Source organism: Sinocyclocheilus rhinocerous, unplaced genomic scaffold (genome assembly GCF_001515625.1).
Source record: "Sinocyclocheilus rhinocerous isolate Xijiao unplaced genomic scaffold, SAMN03320098_v1.1 scaffold6480, whole genome shotgun sequence".
In the NCBI taxonomy this organism is placed as follows: domain Eukaryota; kingdom Metazoa; phylum Chordata; class Actinopteri; order Cypriniformes; family Cyprinidae; genus Sinocyclocheilus; species Sinocyclocheilus rhinocerous.
Window position 1 is genome coordinate 32,492 of NW_015662353.1, and position 22,835 is coordinate 55,326.

General features: G+C 34.4%; 1 protein-coding gene across 2 annotated transcripts in view; it reads right to left on the minus strand.

Annotated features, from left to right (window-relative positions):
* LOC107728045 (glucose-fructose oxidoreductase domain-containing protein 1-like) overlaps positions 1-21,307 on the minus strand; it is a 27,261-nt gene extending 5,954 nt beyond the window's left edge. The window contains exons 1-2 of one of the 2 annotated variants that reach the window (XM_016538104.1): positions 20,963-21,307; positions 20,205-20,654 (exon numbers count right to left, since the gene is read on the minus strand). In XM_016538104.1, the coding sequence (XP_016393590.1) occupies positions 20,205-20,457 (253 nt within the window). In that variant the 5' untranslated portion in view covers positions 20,458-20,654; positions 20,963-21,307. Of the gene's footprint in view, positions 1-20,204; positions 20,655-20,683 lie in introns of both variants that reach the window. The other variant, XM_016538105.1, reaches the window with a different exon arrangement.
* Positions 21,308-22,835: the final 1,528 nt, after the last annotated feature.

Consider the following 22,835-nt stretch of genomic DNA (forward strand, 5'->3'; position numbering starts at 1 on the left):
GCCAAGCGAACAAAACTACATAAATGTTATAATAGATAAATGAAATGTGCACTGTTTACATGATTCTCAATTATTTATATTCACGATTTCTAATATTTGTACAGGCTTTACATTTTTATTTCAATGTAGTAATTAGCAATTCATTTAATTTTACATTTGAACAGATTTGTTACGTGACAGCATTAATTAAAGTTTCTTAAAGGGGTCATAGGATGCCTATTTTCCACAAGTTGATATGATTCTTTAGGGTCTTTATGAAAAGTCTGTAACATAGTTTGGTTAAAATTTCTCAATGGTAGTGTAAAAAACACCTTTTTTACCCTGTCTAAAACAGCTCTTTTTTAGATCAAGCCGTTTTTGTAGCATTTTCCTTTAAATGTTAATGAGCTCTGCTGACCCCGCCCCTCTCTTCTGAGCTGCTCTCAGAGAGACTGTTTACTTTAGCTGCATTCATCGTGAAACTTGCTAATTAGCACATTATTAGGAAAGGCGATTTGCAAAGATTTATTACAAAACCTTATACTCGCTTCTTCTGGAGGTGAAGCTGGATCACGAATGATTCAAGCGAACATAGACGCATTTATGTAGATCGGGGGCGCATTCCCTTCAGAAACAATGTAATCCACTGCGAGTTCAGCGGCTCAGATGTCGGGAGTAAATGACGACTGCTATGTTCATTATTACATCCAACAACAGAACACCTCAATCACTTAGGAGTCATTCTTGTCTACATCTGCTCCAGCAGTGAAACAATGGCGGACTGATGACAGCTCACTCAGGGCGGAGCTAAGGTAAGACACCAGTCCAGTCTGTGCCGAAACGCTACTGTCAATCAAACTATCGTGGGAGGGGCCTGTCTGTGTGACGTCACACAGACAGGCATCTGAGATCGGCTCGATTTGAGAAAGGGGTAAAGATTTAACCAGATTTTAAAAAAAACACTGGGTGGATTTTTATCATTATAGGGTGGTTGTGTACACACACTGCCAACACACATTTCAGTTCAAACAACTTGTAAAAGTGCATGTAGCATCCGGTGACCCCTTTAAATGCCCGTTCCTGCTCTTGCTGTGAATAATTCATCTGTGCATGTTTGATCCAAAGAAAACAAATGTCTGTCTTCAAACTGCTTCATCAAAATCCCCTCTGAAATGACTTTTCTTTTTGGCTGACATCACCTGTATCCATCCTATTTTTTTTCTGCTGGAATATTCTGTTTCAGTCTGAAATATGACACATTACAAAAGTAAAATGGGCTTTGAATGCTGTTGTCAAAAGATTCATATTTTCCAAAAGCATGTTCAGGTTTACTGTATCAGATCTGTTCTGTACAACATATTTAGTTCAGCGTTTAACAATAAAGAATTTTCTGCTGGCCCAGATTACTTGCCCCATCAACATTTTCACTGGCCCAGCCACACACACACACACACACACACACACACACGCACGCACGCGCACACACACACACACGCACGCACGCGCACACACACACACACACACACACACAATATTTAGCAATAGAATTTTACAAGAGTTAATATATAATATTTTTAGCAAAGGAATTTTATGTGTTTTATTAAACCTATATAAAATATATTTTCTTAGTTTTATAAAATATTAAGAATATTAATATTTTTGGCAACAGAATTGTGCAAATGTAAATATATATGTATATGTATAGTTCTTTCAATAAAAATGTTGCTTTTGAATTCAAATAATAGATTTATATATATTTTATATATAAGTATATAGAAATTTTTGAAAATCAAACGAACACCTATTTTACATAAAATGCAGTTTTTTTCTTTTATTCAGAATGTACAACTAAAATAAAATAAAATAAAAATGAACTAATCAAGCATCACCCAAAACTGATCATCTCAAAATGACCAAATATAAAACATACTTATCTCTAGTTAAGACGACAATGGATTTTTAATAGCTTTAGATATATTATATATTACATATAACTGCATAAAATACAAAAAAAAACATTGTTTTTAATTTAAAACAATTTAACGATGACAGCAATGCACTGCATAACGCCTTCTCCTGGAAAGCAGCTGGATAATGTTACTGACATATTTTTCACTTTTAAACAATCGATGTTTAAAACATCACAGAAAACCAAATGTTTAAATTTGCATGGCATAAAAGCATGAATTATCAGTAGATGTAGTTGTAGTGATAACTGGCTTGAATGACGAGCAGAGACTCACTCAAGCATCAGGAAACCTGGTCAGACTTAGTCCTGGAGATGTTAGTTTACATCAGAGAGTTTTCTAGCTAAAAGCTGTGACTGTCACACTGATGATGATAATGCAGTCTTATTACTGTGCTGTTAATGCACTGACTATATGGAACAAGAACAACATTTCCAGGAAACACAAACAGAGTGAGAGTGGGGCTGCGGTGTAATCGAGCGGAGACGTGTGAGCGTGTGTCAGCGCTGGGGTTTCCACCTGACCCATCACCTCAGGCTTTAACACACATCCAAACCCAGAGCCAGTAAAACAGGTCCAGCTGATCTCACATTTCCACTCCGTCTGAAGCCATGAATGAGAGATCATACCAGTGTGTGTGTGTGTGTGTGTGTGATAGGATACAGCTGCATCTGTATGGCAGAGATCCGAGCCGCCACACACACACACACACACACACACACAGGCACATTAATCACAGCGAGCATCTCAACGCTCCAACACACAATATTCAAATACAGTCTCAGCTGAGACACATCAGGAGCCAGAAACACACAAACACACACCATACACTCACGATCTGTGTGTGCACACAATAATACACACTTCATATAGCATCATACTGTATGCATCATATAGACAATATATCATATATTATTCTATATCATTTAAAAATATATAAAATACACCATATGTACAATATACATATTAAATATATAGCGATTTTATATAATTTTTTTACATAAAAACTATTCAAATGTTTTTGTTAATTGAAATAACTAAAATTATAATAAATAAATAAACTAAAGTTAATTTAAACTAAGTTGAAGCACTAAATTTACTAAAACTGAAATTGAAATAAAAATAATTAAAACTAAAAGAAATAGTAAAGACAATAAAAACAAAAGCACATAACAAAATGACTAAACCTAAAATAAATGATGACAAAAAAAACTAAAAGCTAATTCAAAAAATCAAGAAACAATATAACAGTATATAAATAATACTAAAATGACACCGATATAAATCAAGAAAATTGAGAAAAATTTAATTAACATTTATTTTGCATAAAACGCTATTATGCTTTTTTTTAAATTAAAAATTCACAAATAAAATTAAATAATCAAGCATCATGGCTATCATCCAAAACTGATCATCTCAAAATGCCCAAATGTAAAACATACTGATCTCTAGTTATGAAGACATTAGTAATAAACACCACACTATGTGGAGATATGTTGTGCGATCATGTGACAGAATGACACACACTCTTCAGCACCACACTTATATACAGATATATGCAGATGAGAGTGAGCAGATCAACACACTCACACTGAGCATTAAATCAGCACTGCAGGACCGAGACAGACTTCTGACGGCCAGATCTGAGATTGAATCACAAATCCCGAGAGACTGCGCCAGAACACACTATTGATCACACACGAAAACACTCATCAAATCCTGAGAATCAACATGCAGATGAAGAATGTGCGTTTGTGCTGAGGTCTGTTTTTACTGTCAACAAGATCAAATCACATTCAGCTCTGACTTCATGCTGACATCAGCTCCTGATCAATAAAAATCAAACCACATCCTCTCAACATCCTCACTCAGAAACACAGCACTTTATGACAGCAAAATGGGTTGCAAATGAAAATCCCTTCATGCTGAACAGTAAGGCATCACAAATACTGTCACTGAGTTACAATTACAATTTGCAAATAAATGTGAAATATACTTGTTTTACAATTCAAACAGCGGTGAAAACAAATAGCATGGTACAAATCGACTCACCAACTATCCATCATCAAGGCAAGGCCTATACAACTTTAAGGCATTTTAAACTGTTTTCAAAACTTTCAAGTCAACATTGAACACTAAATTACACTACAAAGCTAAATATCTCAATTTTGCTAAGTCAAAAATTGCATTTATATGAATATCAGTTCATTTCAATATTACTTAAATGTAAAAATTTTTTTTTTTTTTTTTTTTTAAAGATATTTTTGAAAGACTGAATTATTTTTCAGTTTTTATTTTTATACTTACTTTTGCTTCCACTTTAATTTTAATTTAAAGTTTTAAAAGTTTTATTAATTTATTGGTGTGTTTTTGCAATTTGTATTTTTTTAAATGTCTGTAGAGTTTTTATTCATTTTTATTTCAGTTTTACTTTTTAGTTATTTTAGTTAGTACATTGAGTTAGACTAAACGAAAATGAGAAATATTAATTTCAGTTAGTTTTAATAATTTTATTATGTGTTTTTGCCATTTTATTATTATTTTTAAAAAATATGTTCTTATTAATTTTTATTTCAGCTTTAGTTTTATGTATTAACTTTATTTAGTTTTAGGTGTTAAGCTAAATGAAAATGAGAAATGCTCATTCTAGTTAAAGTTTTAGTAATTCAGTTGTGTTTTGTCATTTTTATTATTACCATTTTTTGTCTTTAGTTTTTATTTTAAAGGGGTCATACGATGCGATTTCAAGTTTTCCTTTCTCTTTGGAGTGTTACAAGCTGATTGTGCATAGATAAGATCCCTGAAGTTGCAAAGATTTCAGTTTTATTTTTATTTTAGTACATCAACTTAAACTAAATAAATGAAAATGAGAAATGAAAAAATATATATATTTTTAGTAAATATTTTATTTTATTTCAGTTAATGTTTGTTTTATTTCAATTAACTTTTTTTTTTATTTTATTTTTTTTATTTAGTTTACAATAATAACCCGCTTCTGCATCCTTTTTTGTTCCTCAGTTCAAATTCAGGAATTGAACAGAAATGTAAAACCCTGGTGCGTAGCATACTGCAGAAATAGTAAGCGTAGTATGCTACACTCTTAAAAATGCTGGGTTAAATACAACCCAGTGTTGGGTAAAATAGGGACAAACCCAGCAATTGGGCTGTTTTGACCCAGCGGTTGGGTTACTACCCAGAAGGTTGGGTTAAACATTTAACCCAACCGCTGGGTCAAAACAGCCCAATTGCTGGGTTTGTCCCTATTTTATCCAGCACTGGGTTGTATTTAACCCAGCATTTTTTAGAGTGTAGTATGCTATTGTGAACGCAGCCCAGGTCTGTATTCCTCACGGTACTCTCCATCTAGTTCAATGCAATCAAAACCAGGAAGCTGCAGATAATCACTTGCCATCTGTGTGATTTCCACGTCTGATTGTCCTGTATCACGAAAACTTTCAAAAACATCAGCCAACATCAACATCGCAAAATAATGAGCTGACTGTTTCAGGTGATCATGTGACTGTGTTTATATTCAGGGACGAATCAAGAGCCGTTTTGGCTTTTGGCAAGCTTGTGAAACTTCATCTGCATTGATGTGTTTGAGTGCAGTAGCAGTTTCAGCACAGACACCAGCACTGTTGGATTCAATTAAACGTCCAGGACTGAGGTGAAGCAGAGGCTGTGGTGTTTTCCAGGAGTTTCTAACTGTGTGCTATTGAGTCACCAGCAATACTGACCACAAAACAAGACAGAAGTCATAGTGAGGAAAGAGAAAGAGACATTGCAGGCAGTTTGTTGGGCTGAATAGACGCACCACAACACATGCTGGTAAACAAGAGTTTAGTGCTGACTGAGGCTAAGACGTCATCCGTTAGCATTAGCATGAGAATGAGCCGTGATGGATGAGTCTGCAGCGATGTTTGCTCAGGATTCAGAGTCTCACAAGAAACCAGACGCACACACACTCGACAGAACAAGAGTTCAGCTGGAAAACAGTTTCTTGGGACAGTCTTGATGCTGCTTATTTTAAAAATGAAGATGGTCATTTTTGCATCAATTAATGGATTTGCACAAATAATCACTTGATTTTTGTTATAAAGAAATAAAACATATAACAGATAAATAAATATAAAAGTATTATATAATAACAATATAATAATAATAATATAATTAATGATACAAAATAATATATTATTTAATTCTATATTAAAATTAATATAAAAGGATTATATATATATATAATAAAAAATATAATAGGTATTTAGAATAAATGCATAAATAATAATATAAATATAATTAATGATTATTTAATTATACAATTAGAATTAATATAAAACTATTATATATAAAATAATTATGATAGATATTTATTATAAAAATAAATGTATACAAATAAATATATATAAATATAAACATGTAATTAATTCTAAACATTTATGATGTTTATAATAAATAATTAAATACATAAATAAATAAATATGATATTTATAATAAACTAATGAATAAATAAAAACTGGAAAACTGTTTCTTGGGACTTTCTTGATGCCTAATGTTTATATTAAAAGGGAAGATGGCTATTTTTGGGTCACCAAAGAAATAAAAAAATAAACAGGTCATTTTTGTAATTAATAAATAAAATATATAACAAATAAATAAACATAAATATGTAATAAAATGATATTTATAACAAATAAATAACATAAAAAATTACAAATATAAAAATCTAAACAAAAAAAAAAAACTAAATCACAATAATAAAATGTATGATGTTTATAATAAAATAAATAAAGTAATTAATTAATAAATTTAAAAAACAGGTCAGCAGAGCAAACCTTAACAGAATAGCTGAGCTTATTGTGTCGAACATGTCAGCAACGTAGCATCTATATAAAATCTTGCATAAATGTCTAATTAGTATGAAAATGCATTCAAATGTGTTTGAATACAAGCGAAAACCCCAGTCAGAGACATATAAGTGCAAAAGTAAAATCCCTGTGAAACAGCTTCTCTGTTGCTGTGCTGTCATAAACTGCTCTTTCTCCTCGGCTGAAGGAAAACAAAAGGCACAGATCTGCTGTCAGGAGGTCTGAGAGTCTCAGAGGAGCAGTTATCCAGATCTGATTAAAGCCACGCACAAAAACATGACGCTTGCTGCAGAACAACAGCATCGAGGCCCTGCAGATCACAGGCAGAAATCACCGGAGGGACACTCAAACACATTGTTATTCTGGAACTGCCTGTAATTCTTTTTCATGCAAATGCACGGACGCAATAATTAATCAGTGAGTAAGCACATCAGAACAAGGACAGTGGGAATGAAGATGCACTGTTGTTGTAGTGTTGAGGAGGTCATTACTGCAGGCGTGTGGACGGTGTCTCTCTGTGGACATTCATCACGGCTGTGTCCCGCTGGACGGTTATTTGACTCTGTCATCTCTTGTCATGATGTAGTGCGTCTCTCTCTATTGTGTCTCAGTACATTCCTCATCGTTGTGATTTTGTAAGCCAAGCGCCTCGAGCTAATAAAGCGTGACGACAGAGTCCCCGGCTCAGAGCTGAGAGCGGCTTTCCCTTTCAGGACACGCTCCGTCACTCCTGACATTTTTGCTCAATCCAACTATCAAATCTACATTGTGTAAAAAATGATATAAAAAGATAATAATATATAAATCCATAAATGAATCACAATATTTATGTACAATTAATAATACAAATGATGATAATAATTAATATTTACAGTAAATAAATACATACATAAATATACATTTTATAAATACATAAAATGTGTAACAAATATATATATATATATGTGTGTGTGTGTGTGTGTGTGTGTGTGTGTGTGTGCGTGTGTGTGTATATATAAAATGAAAAACATATACAATCAATAGCCCTGGGAAACCCACAATATATATATATATATATAATGTGTCTTGAATGTCTTGTAGTAATAACTGGTTGAAACTGGTTGAGTTTTGATTTCATGTTCAGGTTATTTACTGATGGCAGGCTGAATTTTGTGTGAATGAATGGATCCGTCCTGACGACTCTCTGGAATCTAATCTCTCAGTCTGTCCTGATATGATGACGCAGCACTGGGAAGATCTGGATCATCTTATTCTGCTCAGATACGTTACGACACGCACACACTCACAATAAACAATCACTCCTGCACTTCTGATTCAGCACAACCAGTCAACAACAAACCCTGCTCCAGCTCTCCACAGACTGACGGGATGGAGCTGTTTCTGAGCAGGAAGTTCAGAGTGAATAGATTCACTGCTGGCACGTCAAGATTTTGTTGCTTGTTACTGAACCATAACCGTTTTTGGAGACTTCCAGAATAAGATCTTCACCTGCTGCATGATAAAATCCTGATCTGAATCACATCTTTGGCTCTTTTCAGTAAACAGCCTGTAAACAATCATCCCGAACACCCTAGCAACCGCCTAACATTGCCATGGCAACCAATCACAACACTATGCATGGCAACCACCACACACTTTCTTCAGAAAATTTAAAGTGACACGCGACTCTAAAACACATCCAGAGTCAGTTAGATAAAGGTCATCCTGTGTTTCTCACTGAATACATTACACTGAGCTGCTACAGGAACCTGCATGTGACGATCTGTGTTGTGAAATGCACATTTACAGCAGTTATAGTAATGTATATATGCATGTGTGTGTGTGTGTAATATTATTTTATTTATCTACATGCATTATATATATGCTGCATATTGTATGTGTGTATCAGATACACACACACACACACACACACACACAGACACACACAAACATTAATTAAAATGAACTAAAAAAAGCTAGAAATATACATAACATTTTTATAAATGAATGATAAATATTTATACTAAATTCATTTTAATATACAGTATATACTATAAATATCTAAAATATATATATGTAACTAAAAAGCTATAAATATACACATAAATAAATGTTTACATTTTAATATTTAAACAAAAAATATATAAAAAATAGTTAACAAATTAATTAACATAATTAAGTGTATTACAATTAAGTGTGTGTGTGTATATATATATATATATATATATATATATATATATGTATGTATATATATATATACACACACAACTTCATAGTGGTGGTCACATAAATCTACCATTATGTAAATACCTAATATATTCTGTGGGAGAAAGTCATACAAGTTTGAAACGACATGGAGTTTAATTTTTTTGGTAAACTATTCCTTTAATCACCAGTATATTTCTTGACTCTCTAGGCTCTCTCTCATTTCTGCACTCTGTTCCTGGTTTGATTGATTCCTGAAAGTCGTGCTGTAGATAGTGTTTATCTGTCGTCTGTCATGAGAAACCAGCATTTGACTATCACTGCTGTGTTCAGTGCATGCAAAGACGACTGTTTGCATAGTCCGGCTGAAATTTCACCTTATCTGAGCGCAGCGGGTCAAAGGTCACGGCGAGCGGCCCGAGTGTGCTGTCGTTTGATTGGCAGCTCAGTTTGGGTTTGGTTCTCTTTGTTTTCTTCAGCAGCACACTCACACTCCTCCGTCTGTAGGAGTCAAACCTTCATTACTGAACTTAATTGCAAAGCACTTCAATGCTTGAACTCATCAGGAGTGAGTGCTTTCTGCTAAATCAACCAGAACGTTTCTTCCACGACTATATTTGGTGCAAAACCAGACAGTGTATTTTAGACATGTCTGGAAATATTTCATTCATTCACTGTGTAACGAATCAGCTCATGGGAAATATGAATAATTAATCATAACTAGTTATAATTAATTATGAATAATTCAGAATCGCACACTACTTATTCTACTCACACTAGTTTTGCTGTATGCAGTATGTACTCTGTGCACAGTATGTGATTAGACTGGCACACATGTGCACACTTTTACACAAAATTGAAATAAAAATGCTAAATAATTCAGCATTTATACATAAAATGATGCTAAATAAAACTTGGGATATGTAAATATAAATTAGGTCATGTGACGAAAACTAATATAATACTGAATCCTGCACAGTACTTAGTATTAAGCTAATATTCTATTCAAAACTATTTAACTCATATTAAAAAATTAAAATGTAAAGAACCACACTAAAAAAATAAATTGGTGTAAGATTTAGATTGAAACAATTTTCACTCAGAAATTGCTAGTAAGTTTCACAATTAATTGAGTATAAAGATATGGCAAGTAACACACTGAATTAAATTTATATATACATATAAACAATGAAATAAATTATATTATAAAAAATTATAAACTTTAAAAAAGTATTTTCTTTGTAAAATATATTTTTTTTATACACTATTTTTTAGTGTACATAATAATCAACAATTAAGTTTAAATTCTACATAATAACGAGAGACCAGAATATATACATATGCAAATCATAAGCTGAAATTAATTCCTTATCTCATAATCATCTATGCATTACTGTACTCAATAATACTCAACAGTATATATACATATTAGTGCTGCCAAACGATTAATCGCGATTAATCGCATCCAAAATAAAAATGTAAACAAAAACTTGCAATTAATCGTTTGATAGCACTAATATATATCAACAGTTTTTCCAATTTTGCATAACTTCCATAAAAGGGGATGCTGTGATCAGGAAGTATGTTGTTATCAGACGTTGCGGTTTGACCTCTTTGCCTTATTAAGTCAATGACAGCATGAAAATTCACATTACCGCCGTTACCCTCAACACTTCCTGTTTCTCATTTCCTGTGACATCACACCATGTCACCAGGATGCTAAAGCAACTTTAACCACTTATGGAAAGGTAGCATGAGTCCACCCACACGCGGACCCTTCTCCAGTGCCAGAGGACAGGAAGTAGTCACAAAACCACAGGAAGTGAGAGTGCATGCGGCTTCGCTGTATATGAAACCTGGCACCGTGTGCCCTGAATGACATCAAAAAGCTTTGAATATAACATCACATATAATTAAAATGGACTGTTTTAACCAATATTTATGTTTTACGGTTATTAGAATTTCATCAACATCAGTGTTATTTTAGTATTGAGATACTGACAGATTTTTATTAATAATTTGAATGAATTTTTATTATTTTTAAAATTCAATTTTAGTTAAAGTTTTAGTAATTTTGTTGTTCATTTTTTAGTCTATATAGTTTTTTATACATTTTTATTTCAGTCATTGTTTTAGTTATTTTAGTACATAAACTAAATGAAAATGAGCAATTAAAAGAAGTTTAAGTTTTTAAAATATTTTATTTTATTTACATCATTGCATTTTTACTTGACTATTGCTTCAACACCAGTGATATTTTAGTATAATTAAGATACCATTAAATTTGTTTTAATATTTTGAATTTTATATTTTCTGTTTTCATTTTAATTCCAGTTAAAGTTTAAGTAATTTTGCTGTGTTATGCCATTTTTAATTTTATTATTATTTTTTTTATTTCAGCTAGTTATTTTAGTACAGCTAATATTTCAGTAACTGAAATTTGAAATAATCTAGTAAAAATGCAATAATATATATAAAATATTGTATTGCATTTTTACAAGATTATTGCATTAACACTGTTATTTTAGTATAACTGAGATGTTTGGAATTCATTTTTAATTTAATATTTTCTGTTTTTATTTTGCTGTGTTTTTGCCATTTTTTATTTTTAAACATGTCTACAAAAATTGTATTCGTTTATGTTTAGTTATTTTATTACATAAACTAAAATAAAATAAAATATAAAATATAAAAATATAAAAAATAAGATATTTTATTTCAGTTAACATTTATTTTATTAAAAGTTATGGAAATGTATTTTATAGTATTAGTTGTAGTTGTAGGAACATTTGAGTTTGACATCACGTGAACAGAGAAATAAACATTTCTAACGAAATAAAATGCATCAATGAGTTATATGATAACGTTTGCAGAAACAAGAGTGTAAAACATAATCAATTATTCTCTTTTGACGATCTTACACAAAACCAGGCAATTGTGATATCAAGTAGGAACATATGCAATAAGGCAAAAAGGCCTTTATTTACTGAGTGTCACAAGCTCAAATGCACAAAACTACAGCAGCCGAGAGATGAAGTGCAAACCTGCTGCAGTGCTCTAGTGTGAGTTCAGTCACAGATAAACACTGGATGAGGAGCGAGTCTCTTCCGTCCACATGCGCTCAGGAATGCTCACTTGTCAATGCGCAGAGAAAGCCACTGAAAGCGATTCATCGGAGCGAACAAAGAGAATTTCACAGGACTCACAGAGCGTTTCTCCCAGCAGACATTAGCATGTAAAACACGGCAGGCCGGGGTCTCCCCAAACAAGTGGCCGTATTCAGTGGAAGCATGGGAACAGGACCGTCCCGGCGTCTCCGGGGTCTCACACCATATAGACCGTATGAAGGAAGTCATGCTGTGAGGAGCCTGAAAGACCTTTGATAAGGAGTTCAGACGGAGAAACAGCAGTCATTTGAGATCTTTCAGGCAGAATGACTAGAATTAGACGACTCTGGATAAACCTACACAGTGCCCTGCAGTTCCATGATGTGGAAAATGAAAGACAGAATACAATCATAAAAACAGAATTTACTGTAGAATTCACAAACTTTAAATGAAATTAAAATTAGGGCTGTATTGAATCACTAAATGGACTAGTGTCAAAATAAGTTTGGTTTAAGTTGAAGAAATAGTGAAAGAAATATCTTACTATTGAACAGCAGAATGTGCTTCTCAAAGTAAGAATTTAAAAAAATTATTAATAAAACGTCATTTTCAAAGAATATCACTTATTTTTTCTTTATTTTAACAGTAAACATCTTTTGTGCAGCACTTCTTTTGGACTAAACATAAAAGGAAGTGTTACATTTTCATTTGATTACATAAAAAAAATCAGTTCAATTGTAAATGTTTTGTACCTTCATTTGATTACCACCATTTTTGATAAACACAGGATTTCTGAAAAAATTAAACATTTCATAGGGGCCTATTATTGTAAAATGTTTCATATTTATTGCATTTTTACTGAATTACTGCATTAACACCAGTGTTATTTTAGAATAACTAAAGAGATACTATTACATTTTTACTAATATTTTGAATTAATTTGTAGTTTTATGTTATCAGCTCAAATGCACAACACAGATGTGCCCAAACTATTTCAGCCAAGAAATTAACTGCATATTTTAAAATCATTTTAAAAAATTGTTACTATTTTTTATATTTACATTTTTATTGTACAATTTGCAACAACATTCTAAAATTTTACATTGAAATTAAATTTGTATTAAAATTGTATTTATTCAGTTGATTAGACTTGCTTTTTGGTTATTTAAAAAAATGGTAATTGACCATGTTTTTGGAGTACTAAAATTTAATTTAACCATTAAAACAGAAGCCAGAAAAATTTAAATAAAAAACACAGAATTTCGAAAAATAAAATGGAATTTGAGGGAAAAAATGGATTTCATTCATAGTGCCCAAAAATTATAATTTTTGTTAAACTTCTATTAATTGTTGTTAAATTGTATATGTTTCAATAGATATAAGTAAGATATAAACAGATATAACAGATATTCAATATAAATAAATAGATCAAATAGATCAAATAAATAGATTTCAATAAATAGATAAAAAAAAAAATAATGGAATCCAGAAAAAATTAAATGGAAAAAACTGCATTTGGGAAAAAAATAAACCATATGTCACAGGGCCCTACATAGTACATACACTGCTGTGACATCCTTTGCCTTTAGAAAACAGTATAATTGATCACATATACTGTACATCATGGACTCACTAAGGAACTGCTCTATTCTTAGAGTTCCCTCCAGTTCTCAAAGATGAGCGAGCGTCTGTTTGTGCCAGTGAACGACAGCCAGCTTGACATCCGATACACCGCAGAACCACGGCTCACCGACACACACAACACTGCAGGACTCAATCACATCACAGCTAAAACGCTTCACTGAGTCTGTGACCGTATATTATATGATTTATACTATAAACTACATGTTTAGAGTGAGAGACAGATAGAGTGGCGTGGTTTGTTGTTGTTGTGGGTGTCTGCATCATGCACAATCTGTTCAGAAGTCGTTCAGTGTCATGTTTCATTTTCACAGACCAAACCTTTTGGGACTTTTGTGGAAAAAGGCATTTCTGATGCAGCAGCAGTTGAAAGAACAAGAAGATATACAAGATTATGTCTATCCCTCACAGCCTCACTTTCATTCAAGTCAAATTATAAATAAATGTAATTAATATAAATAAATCCTTAGCAAGCAATAACAAAGGTCTCATAAAGGGGACTCATATTCCTTTTTCAATACAAAATTACTGTATTTAGTTTTATTGTTTTTGAAATCGGACAGAATGATTTTTGAGGGGGGAGGGGGTTTTAAATGCAATAAGAAAACACACTTTGGCACAATATAAGAATGTTAGAATATAATATTGTATGAATGAAATTAATATATATGAATATTAGGGCAGCATGATTTTGGGATTTTTTCCAGTAAAAATTGTGAATTTGATTTAAAATCTGTTTTTAATAAAGAAAGAACACCAGGTTTGTTGTGCTTGTTTGTAAGCATGCACAATTGGGCCCAAAATGTTTATAAAATGATTATAAAATAATAATAATAATATATATTTTTCTTACAAATAATAATAATTATTATAAAAAAAATATTATATTAAAAATTATTATATTATTATCGTCTTGTATTATGTGGAAAAAGGCATTTCTGATGCAGCAGCAGTTGAAAGAACAAGAAGATATACAAGATTATGTCTATCCCTCACAGCCTCACTTTCATTCAAGTCAAATTATAAATAAATGTAATTAATATAAATAAATCCTTAGCAAGCAATAACAAAGGTCTCATAAAGGGGACTCATATTCCTTTTTCAATACAAAATTACTGTATTTAGTTTTATTGTTTTTGAAATCGGACAGAATGATTTTTGAGGGGGGAGGGGCTTTTAAATGCAATAAGAAAACACACTTTGGCACAATATAAGAATGTTAGAATATAATATTATATGAATGAAATTAATATATATGAATATTAGGGCAGCATGATTTTGGGATTTTTTCCAGTAAAAATTGTGAATTTGATTTAAAATCTGTTTTTAATAAAGAAAGAACACCAGGTTTGTTGTGCTTGTTTGTAAGCATGCACAATTGGGCCCAAAATGTTTATAAAATGATTATAAAATAATAATAATAATATATATTTTTCTTACAAATAATAATAATTATTATAAAAAAAATATTATATTAAAAATTATTATATTATTATCGTCTTGTATTATATTATTTAATTATTATATTATTATTGTTATATTAAATATTACAAATATTAAATATATATAACAACAAAAAATCTATTATATTATTTTAAGGCAAGATTATTACAAAAATCTTTCTCTGAAATATCAAGTGTTTAAGAAAATCGTTTAGTATGTACTTTCAGTGTGAGTGTGAGACTGAGGACAGACACTGAGTGTAGAGACTGAGAATGCATTCAGAGACGCTGCTCCTTTAATAACACACACACAGTGAAGCTGGATCAATCCTGCGGGACAGATGCACTGGAAATGCTAATGTATTCCACTAGAGCCGCTAGAGCTCCACTTTCATAATCCGCTGCTCGTGAAACGCTAAGAGCCAGCACAGGCCGTGAAATCAGAGTGAGAGGAGAAGAGGACCTGATAGAGGACTGCATCGGCACATTATTCAACAGCCAAAATGGAGGATGAAATAGAGGTCTCGAACTAAACCCAACGCAAACTCACAATCACTCATTGTCTTATCTTCTTCAAAATAAAAAGAAAAAATCAATCCAATAAAATGACAACATTAAAAATGTCTAATAATACTATATTTATTTTATTAATTACAAATCTAAATCACAAACTTAAAAATGCAGTAAAAGCATGAACAACAATCTCAAAACCTTTTTCAGCTAGTTGATTATTATTATTATTATTGTCATATTGATAAAAAAAAAAAACACAAAATTTCGAGTAAAATTTTTTGCTGCCCTACAAACATGAACAGCAAACCTGAAGCTTTTTTTAATAAAAAATAATTGCATTTTAAATTGCAATCACTTACTATTTTCCCACCATAATTCGTGCAGCCCTAAGATGACCCTCCAGGAAGAAGGCCTTCAGAAAAACGCAGCAGCTTCCAAGAAAGTCCAAGACTTCCCCTCAGTGACCCGCTCAAATGCAGCCCAGCAGGACAGACAGGAACGCTGTACGTGTATCACACACATTTGCAGTCGAGTTGCATCAGGCTCCTGTTGAGTGACTTCAAATGTGTTTCTGTCTCTAGGTTCAATCTCATTCATCTGATCTTCAGCTCAAACTCCCGCCCAGCTCACATTCCTGCTCATTATCCTTATCGACGCACCACAGAGTAAATGCTTTGTGAGGTGAAAACCTTCAAAAGAGGAAGTCAGCTTTCAAACTAGTTTCTGAATGAGAAATCTGCCGGTTTCTGCTTTAGTGCAGCTGCTGTTAATGCACCTGATCATCACGAGATGAGAAAGATGACCATTATCCCATTACAACAACTGGGAAAAGTGCCTATGTTGCTTTAAAGGGAAAGCTCACCCAAAAATAAAGATTTGCTGTTAATTTACTCACCCTCAGGCCATCCAAGATGGTGACTTTTTTTCTTCAGTAAAACAGTTAAGAAGATTTTTAGGTGAAACTGTGCTCCTTGGTGATTCATTAAGTAATAGTCAGCAGCTAGCGGCACTTTGAGAGTCAAAAAAAGCACATACAGGCAACACAAAATGAATCCCTGTGGCTCGTGATGATATATTGAGGTCTTATGAAGCGAAGCGATCAGTCTGTGCAAGCAACTCAACATTATTTACAACATTATTACCTGTAATCCAGAGACTCAGGCAAACGGTCCGGACTCGGAGTGATGTCCGGTTCACGAACTAATCATTCTTTTGAACCGATTCTTTTTAGTGAACTAGTTGAACCAGTTCATCAAATCGGACTGGACCGTCTGAAACAGTTCGCCGCTCAAGCAGCACAGATCTACAAGTTACGCAATCAAAACTCACTTTCAGACGCCTGACAGTCACTCCGACTTGAAATGAGCCAAAATAGAGCTTATCTGATCCTATGATGAATGAACCGATTCAGCGCTCCAGTTCGAAAGAATCAGTTCACAGAAAAGAATCGTATTTCCCTGTTTGCCTGAGGCTCTGGAGTAGCCCACAAGTAATAATGTAAATAACTGTAAATAATTTTCAGTTTCTTGCACTGACTGATTATTTCGCTTCATAAGACTTCAATATATCATCAGGAGCCACGGGTATTAATTTTGAGTTCCTTGATATACTTTTTTGACTCTCAAAGTGCTGGTAGCCATTGACTTGCATTTTCTGAATCACCAAGAATCACGGTTTCAGCAAAAAATCTTCTTTACTGTTCTACTGAAGAAAAAAGCTAGCTACATCTGGGAAGGCCTGAGGGCGACTGAATTTACAGTCAATTTACAGAACTATCCCTATTTAGGCAGCACACTAGATTTTGATGGAGTGCACTCGGTTAATATAATACACCAAAATAGATTGCTTTAACATTATCTTAATGAGAAAAAGCTAGAAAAATCAATCTTTCGGTTTTAAACGGATTAGCTGAACACATGGACACGAGCACAGCTTAAATATTTGCTCTAAAGTACGTTTAGTCAAAGCTGAACACTCACAACGGTCTTTTTCCTCGTTTATTGACACATTTCACAACTTGACTAGGGTAAACTTTGATTGTGAACTAATCCAGCACCAGATTCTACAACACACAGCCTATAAAACAATGGAAAACGTGTCTATTTCGGTCCTACAGGAAGGCCTTTATAAGCAGAAGGTAAACACTTTGTACTAGGAGAGCATGGAAACCCATGTGACGTGATTTCACCACCGCAATCAAGCTCTGCAGATAAACAGTCTCTGAGTGTGATGAAGCCTTATGAGCTTCTTATCATGATAAATCACGGCTAGATGATGAGAACGTGACAAACCTGACCTGACCAGAATGACAACACCGCTGCTGTTAAGAGGAAATACATCGACGGTAATTCACTCATTTAGTCACATTTTTAGGACAACTTCAAGGTTTGAGTCTAGAGCTTCCAAGCTTAAATCTTGGAGCAGAAAATAGCCACCTAGCAAACACCTAACAACCTCCTTGCAACCACCTACAATATCCTGGGCGTGCAAACTTCGCTCACGTGTTCTTCAGAAAATGTAAAAATTTAGTGATTTAAAGGGATAGTTCACCCAAAAATGAAAAAAATTCTGTCATCATTTACTCACCCTCATGTCGTTCCAAACCTGTATGAGTTGCTTTCTTATGTTGAACACAAAAGAAGATATTTTGAAGATTGCTGGTTATCAAACAGTTGGTGGTTGCCATTGACTTCCATAGTAGGAAAAAAAAATACTATGGAAGTCAATGGCAACCAACAACTGTTTTGAGTAAATGATGACAGAATTTTCATTTTTGGGTGAACTATCCCTTTAATGCCATTTCTAAATGTAATGCTGTTATCAGGTATTTCAGCACAGAGAGACGTGACAGAAGAAAGACTGAGGATAATAATCCGGTCTGTCGCTGGTTCCTGTCTGAGGTTATTTTGGGCTCATGTTCCTGATCCCAGAGATGAATAATTCTCACAGGTTATTTCTGACTGTCACTGGACACCTGCAAACGTCAGTCTGCCGTCTCATCTACTGACTAGACAACAGACTCCAGAACCAAAACAGTGAGCAACAGACAAAAACACAAGCTGGAGATCTTCTGAAGATCCTAAAGCAGTCATTTTGACCTCGAAGGTCACGGTCTCAGTGATGAACACATGAATCAATACTTAATAGAAAAATATTATTGCACAGCTCTTTCAAAGCTCAGGAGATGTAATAGAGAAAAACTTAGAAGTATCACCTGCATCTCAGATGTTTCTTCTAAAATTTCTTTGAAGAATAAAACACACAAACTTACATCATCCAGTAAGAATACAGAGCTTTAAAATGAATGTGGAAATGAGTATCATTTGATGAGAAATGATTGAGTTTCTATTGAGGTCTCTGACTGCAGACTTCTGAAATCTGAGCACAGTTAAGACACTGTTGAGATGTCTTCTGAAATGCATTTGGAGACACGTGACATCAGTCTTTTTCTCAGGAGAAACATCTGAGAAGAAGGAAATGCAAGTGACATTCTTCATTCGCTCTCTATTTCATTTCACTGCTGTTTTGGAAAAACAACTGAGATGTTCTGAAGGTCCTAAATCAGTGATGACCACACGAATCACTACTAATTACATCTTCAGTGGAAAAAAAAATGCTCTTTCAAAGCTCAGGACCTAATAGTGAAAAACTATATATTGTTTTATTTAAGGTACCAGCTTTGATCGATGTTTCTCCTAAAATTTCTTCGGCGAATAAAACACACAATTGAGTCACTAATCATCATCCAGTAAGAATATAGAGCTATAAAATGAACGTAGAGCAGTTCAGATCATTAGATGAGAAATGCTTAAGTTTAATATTGAGAGCTCTGATTGTAAAATTTTGAAATCTGAGCACAGTTGAGGCACATCTGAGAAGCAAGAGATGCAAGTGATGTTTTGCATTTTGCTCTCTATTTCATTTCAGTGCTGTCTTGGAGAAACAACTGAGATGTTCTGAAGGTCCTAAGTCAGTAGTCTCGACTTCTAGATCTTACAGAAGATCTCTGATGCTCAGCGGAAAATATTATTGCTCAGAAATGCTCTTTCAAAGTTCTAAAGACCTAATAGATGCATTTTTCTCATTATTTAGTTTCACTGTTGTCTAGAAAAAACAATTGAGATATTAATAAAGACTCTAAAGAATCTTTTTTTTTTTTTTTATATAGATCCATTTGCAAGTCCATAAAATTATGGACAAACTTCCTTAAGGCCTTTTAAACCAAATGTAAGTATCATGAACTGATTCAGACTTTATGGTCCAGTCTATGAATGTCAGTTTCACCATTGTGGGTTTCTTAATCACCAAAAAACACAATTATGGTGCAATGGCTGGTGAAGCAAGTCAGTCAATTTTTTATTTTTTTATTTTTTTATTATGTAGTCATATATTAAAGCCACACCTAACCTGACAGAAACAAGATCTGACACGCGTTCTCCTTCATGAGAACCATCAGAGGAACATTGTGCAATCCATCCAGTGTTATGCATCCAGTGTGCCACTCACCCAGCGTCTTAACGGCGATCTGTCTCGTGAGCGGCGGAGGCAGGTTGATGCACACCAGATCCACATCCGGATGCAGCAGCACGTCATCGATCCGGTTAGTGTAGTAGGGCACGTTCATGTCGCGCGCCAGCTCCTCCGCCTCCTCCTGCGTGCGACCCCACAGCGCCTTCACCGAGAAGCCCTCGTTCTTCAGCAGAGGGATGATGACCCGGGTCGTCAGACTGGTGCCGAACACACCCACCCCGGGCAACATGACTGTCGCGCGCGGATGCTCACACACCGGAGGCGGGTGACCCGGCGGGTGCGGGTTCGAACCCGAGCAGGGCTGTTGTGTTAACTATGACCATTGCGCCTTTGGGTTCCTCCCAGCTGTATAAAATCAATAACTATTCATTCAAATAATAAAGGTGAGATGGATTCATCTTCCTCCTCCTCCTCATCATCATCCACCTGCACACTGCGACCCGACCCCACAGCGCCTTCACCGAGAAGCCCTCGTTCTTCAGCAGAGGGATGATGACCCGGGTCGTCAGACTGGTGCCGAACACACCCACCCCGGGCAACATGACTGTCGCGCGCGGATGCTCACACACCGGAGGCGGGTGACCCGGCGGGTGCGGGTTCGAACCCTGATGCGTGAACTATGACCATTGCGCCTTTGGGTTCCTCCCAGCTGTGTAAAACCTCTGTAAATCAATAATTATTCATTCAAAGGTGAGATGGATTCATCTTCCTCAATCATCATCATCATCATCCACCTGCACACTGCGACCCGCGTCTGCGCATCTGTAAGCGATCCCGGTTTGAATGCACGCGATGATACAATATTACATTCACAAATGCATTTGTATCCGCTTCGGAATCTGCGCGACGCGCCACACTCGCGTCGCGTTCCCTCTGTATGATCCAGAAAGACGCGAACGCATCGCTGGCGAGGTCAGTGCGTGCGCGTCACGATGCAAATGGTATCCAAAGAGTATTTCCAATACGTTCCTGCGAGCGTTGTAGCGTCTCTGCACCTCTCGCTATCAATATTGCGATCATCTACTGCGGCCGGTGCAGAGTTCCGCCCTCCCCGTTAACTCCTTCACAACCGGAGCCACCAATCCTACTATAGCGAAGGCTTGCTATGTGAATATTAATTACGCAGAGTGACGTTCGACAAAGAGGACCGTCTGATTGGATGACGGCGGGTGGGCGCTGGGTCAGCTGGGCAATCCGAAGGTGGCAGAGGCGTGGTTTATGAATATTAAGTACGTTACGTAACAGGACGCCGAGGAGGTTACTAAGCAACGTCGTTGAACGATTAATATTCATAAGCCAAGCCTGCGCCGTAGTAGGATTGGAAAAGGCAGCGGAATTATGCATACAGCTCTTTTGATCACAGCGGGAGACGGTGACTGCAGTGAACGGAAACACAATAACCCAGCGAGAAGATGACAAATGAATTATTATTAGGTTAAAAACATTTAATAAGTGGCAGAGAAGACAATAAAGGGGTCATATTGAGTAGAAGAGCAACAAAAGGTGGAATAAATACATAAATAAAAATGTGTATATACAAATGCACATAAACACAGAAATATTCTACATTATATAATAGCCTATATATTATATATATAATAATTACATATTATATATAATATTATTATTATATATTTAATATTTTAAATTGTTTATCATGGAATAGTTTGTATAATAAACCAATGTCATATTAAGATAATACATTTTGAGTGTCAGTGCTTAAGATTAAAATATCACAAAGCACTAAACATTGCCACATTATTTCCAGAGGCGATTCAAACCTCCCCATGAGTCAATATTCAGATGGAAACTACAGTAGCAGTGAGTCAATAACGGCCCTGTTTTTGCATGTTCCAAAACTTGCTTATGGCAGAACTGAGGAGGAGGAGGAAGATGATTAATCACTGGACAGATAGTTTGTGACACAGACTCAGAAACACATTAAGCTTCTCTTTTACCCATGACCTTCTCATCCCACCTCTCATCAGAAGAGCTCAAAACTCACTCTTAAAATATTGGTTGACTGATTTATTGTTGCTGAAAATAGTAGCATTATTGAAAAGAATTAAAAAAATTAAGTCAAAATGCACTCTTTTATACTCATTGCATGTGAGTATATGGATATCAAATAACATTCTACCCAGTATGTTTGTCTTTGACTCTGTTCTTAATGATTTAATCAGCCGCTCGTGTCTCTGATCTGACTGTGAGCTGCTGTGGATCATGTGATGTTCATGTGAGTGTGAAACAGACCCTAAAACACATGAGGAATGTATTGTTTTATATGCACTGTGTTCTATTGAATAATATAGTGATCACTGAGACTTCACAAACAAACTCTGCTTGGTTCATCATTGTGTATTCATGTATCCTGAAACAAAACAAGACAAGGAAACAAATATTGATTTGGCTGATGGTTCTAGACCTCAGACCGTCAAAAGTCAATAAGTGCATTTAAATAGAATTAAACTGTTCAAAGAAAAAAAAGACAGTAAAACACAATAGTGATCACTGAGACTTCACAAACAAACTCTGCTTGGTTCATATAATAATTAGCATGAATTATCAGGTAAACATTTGCTTTAGAAAGATATATATATATATATA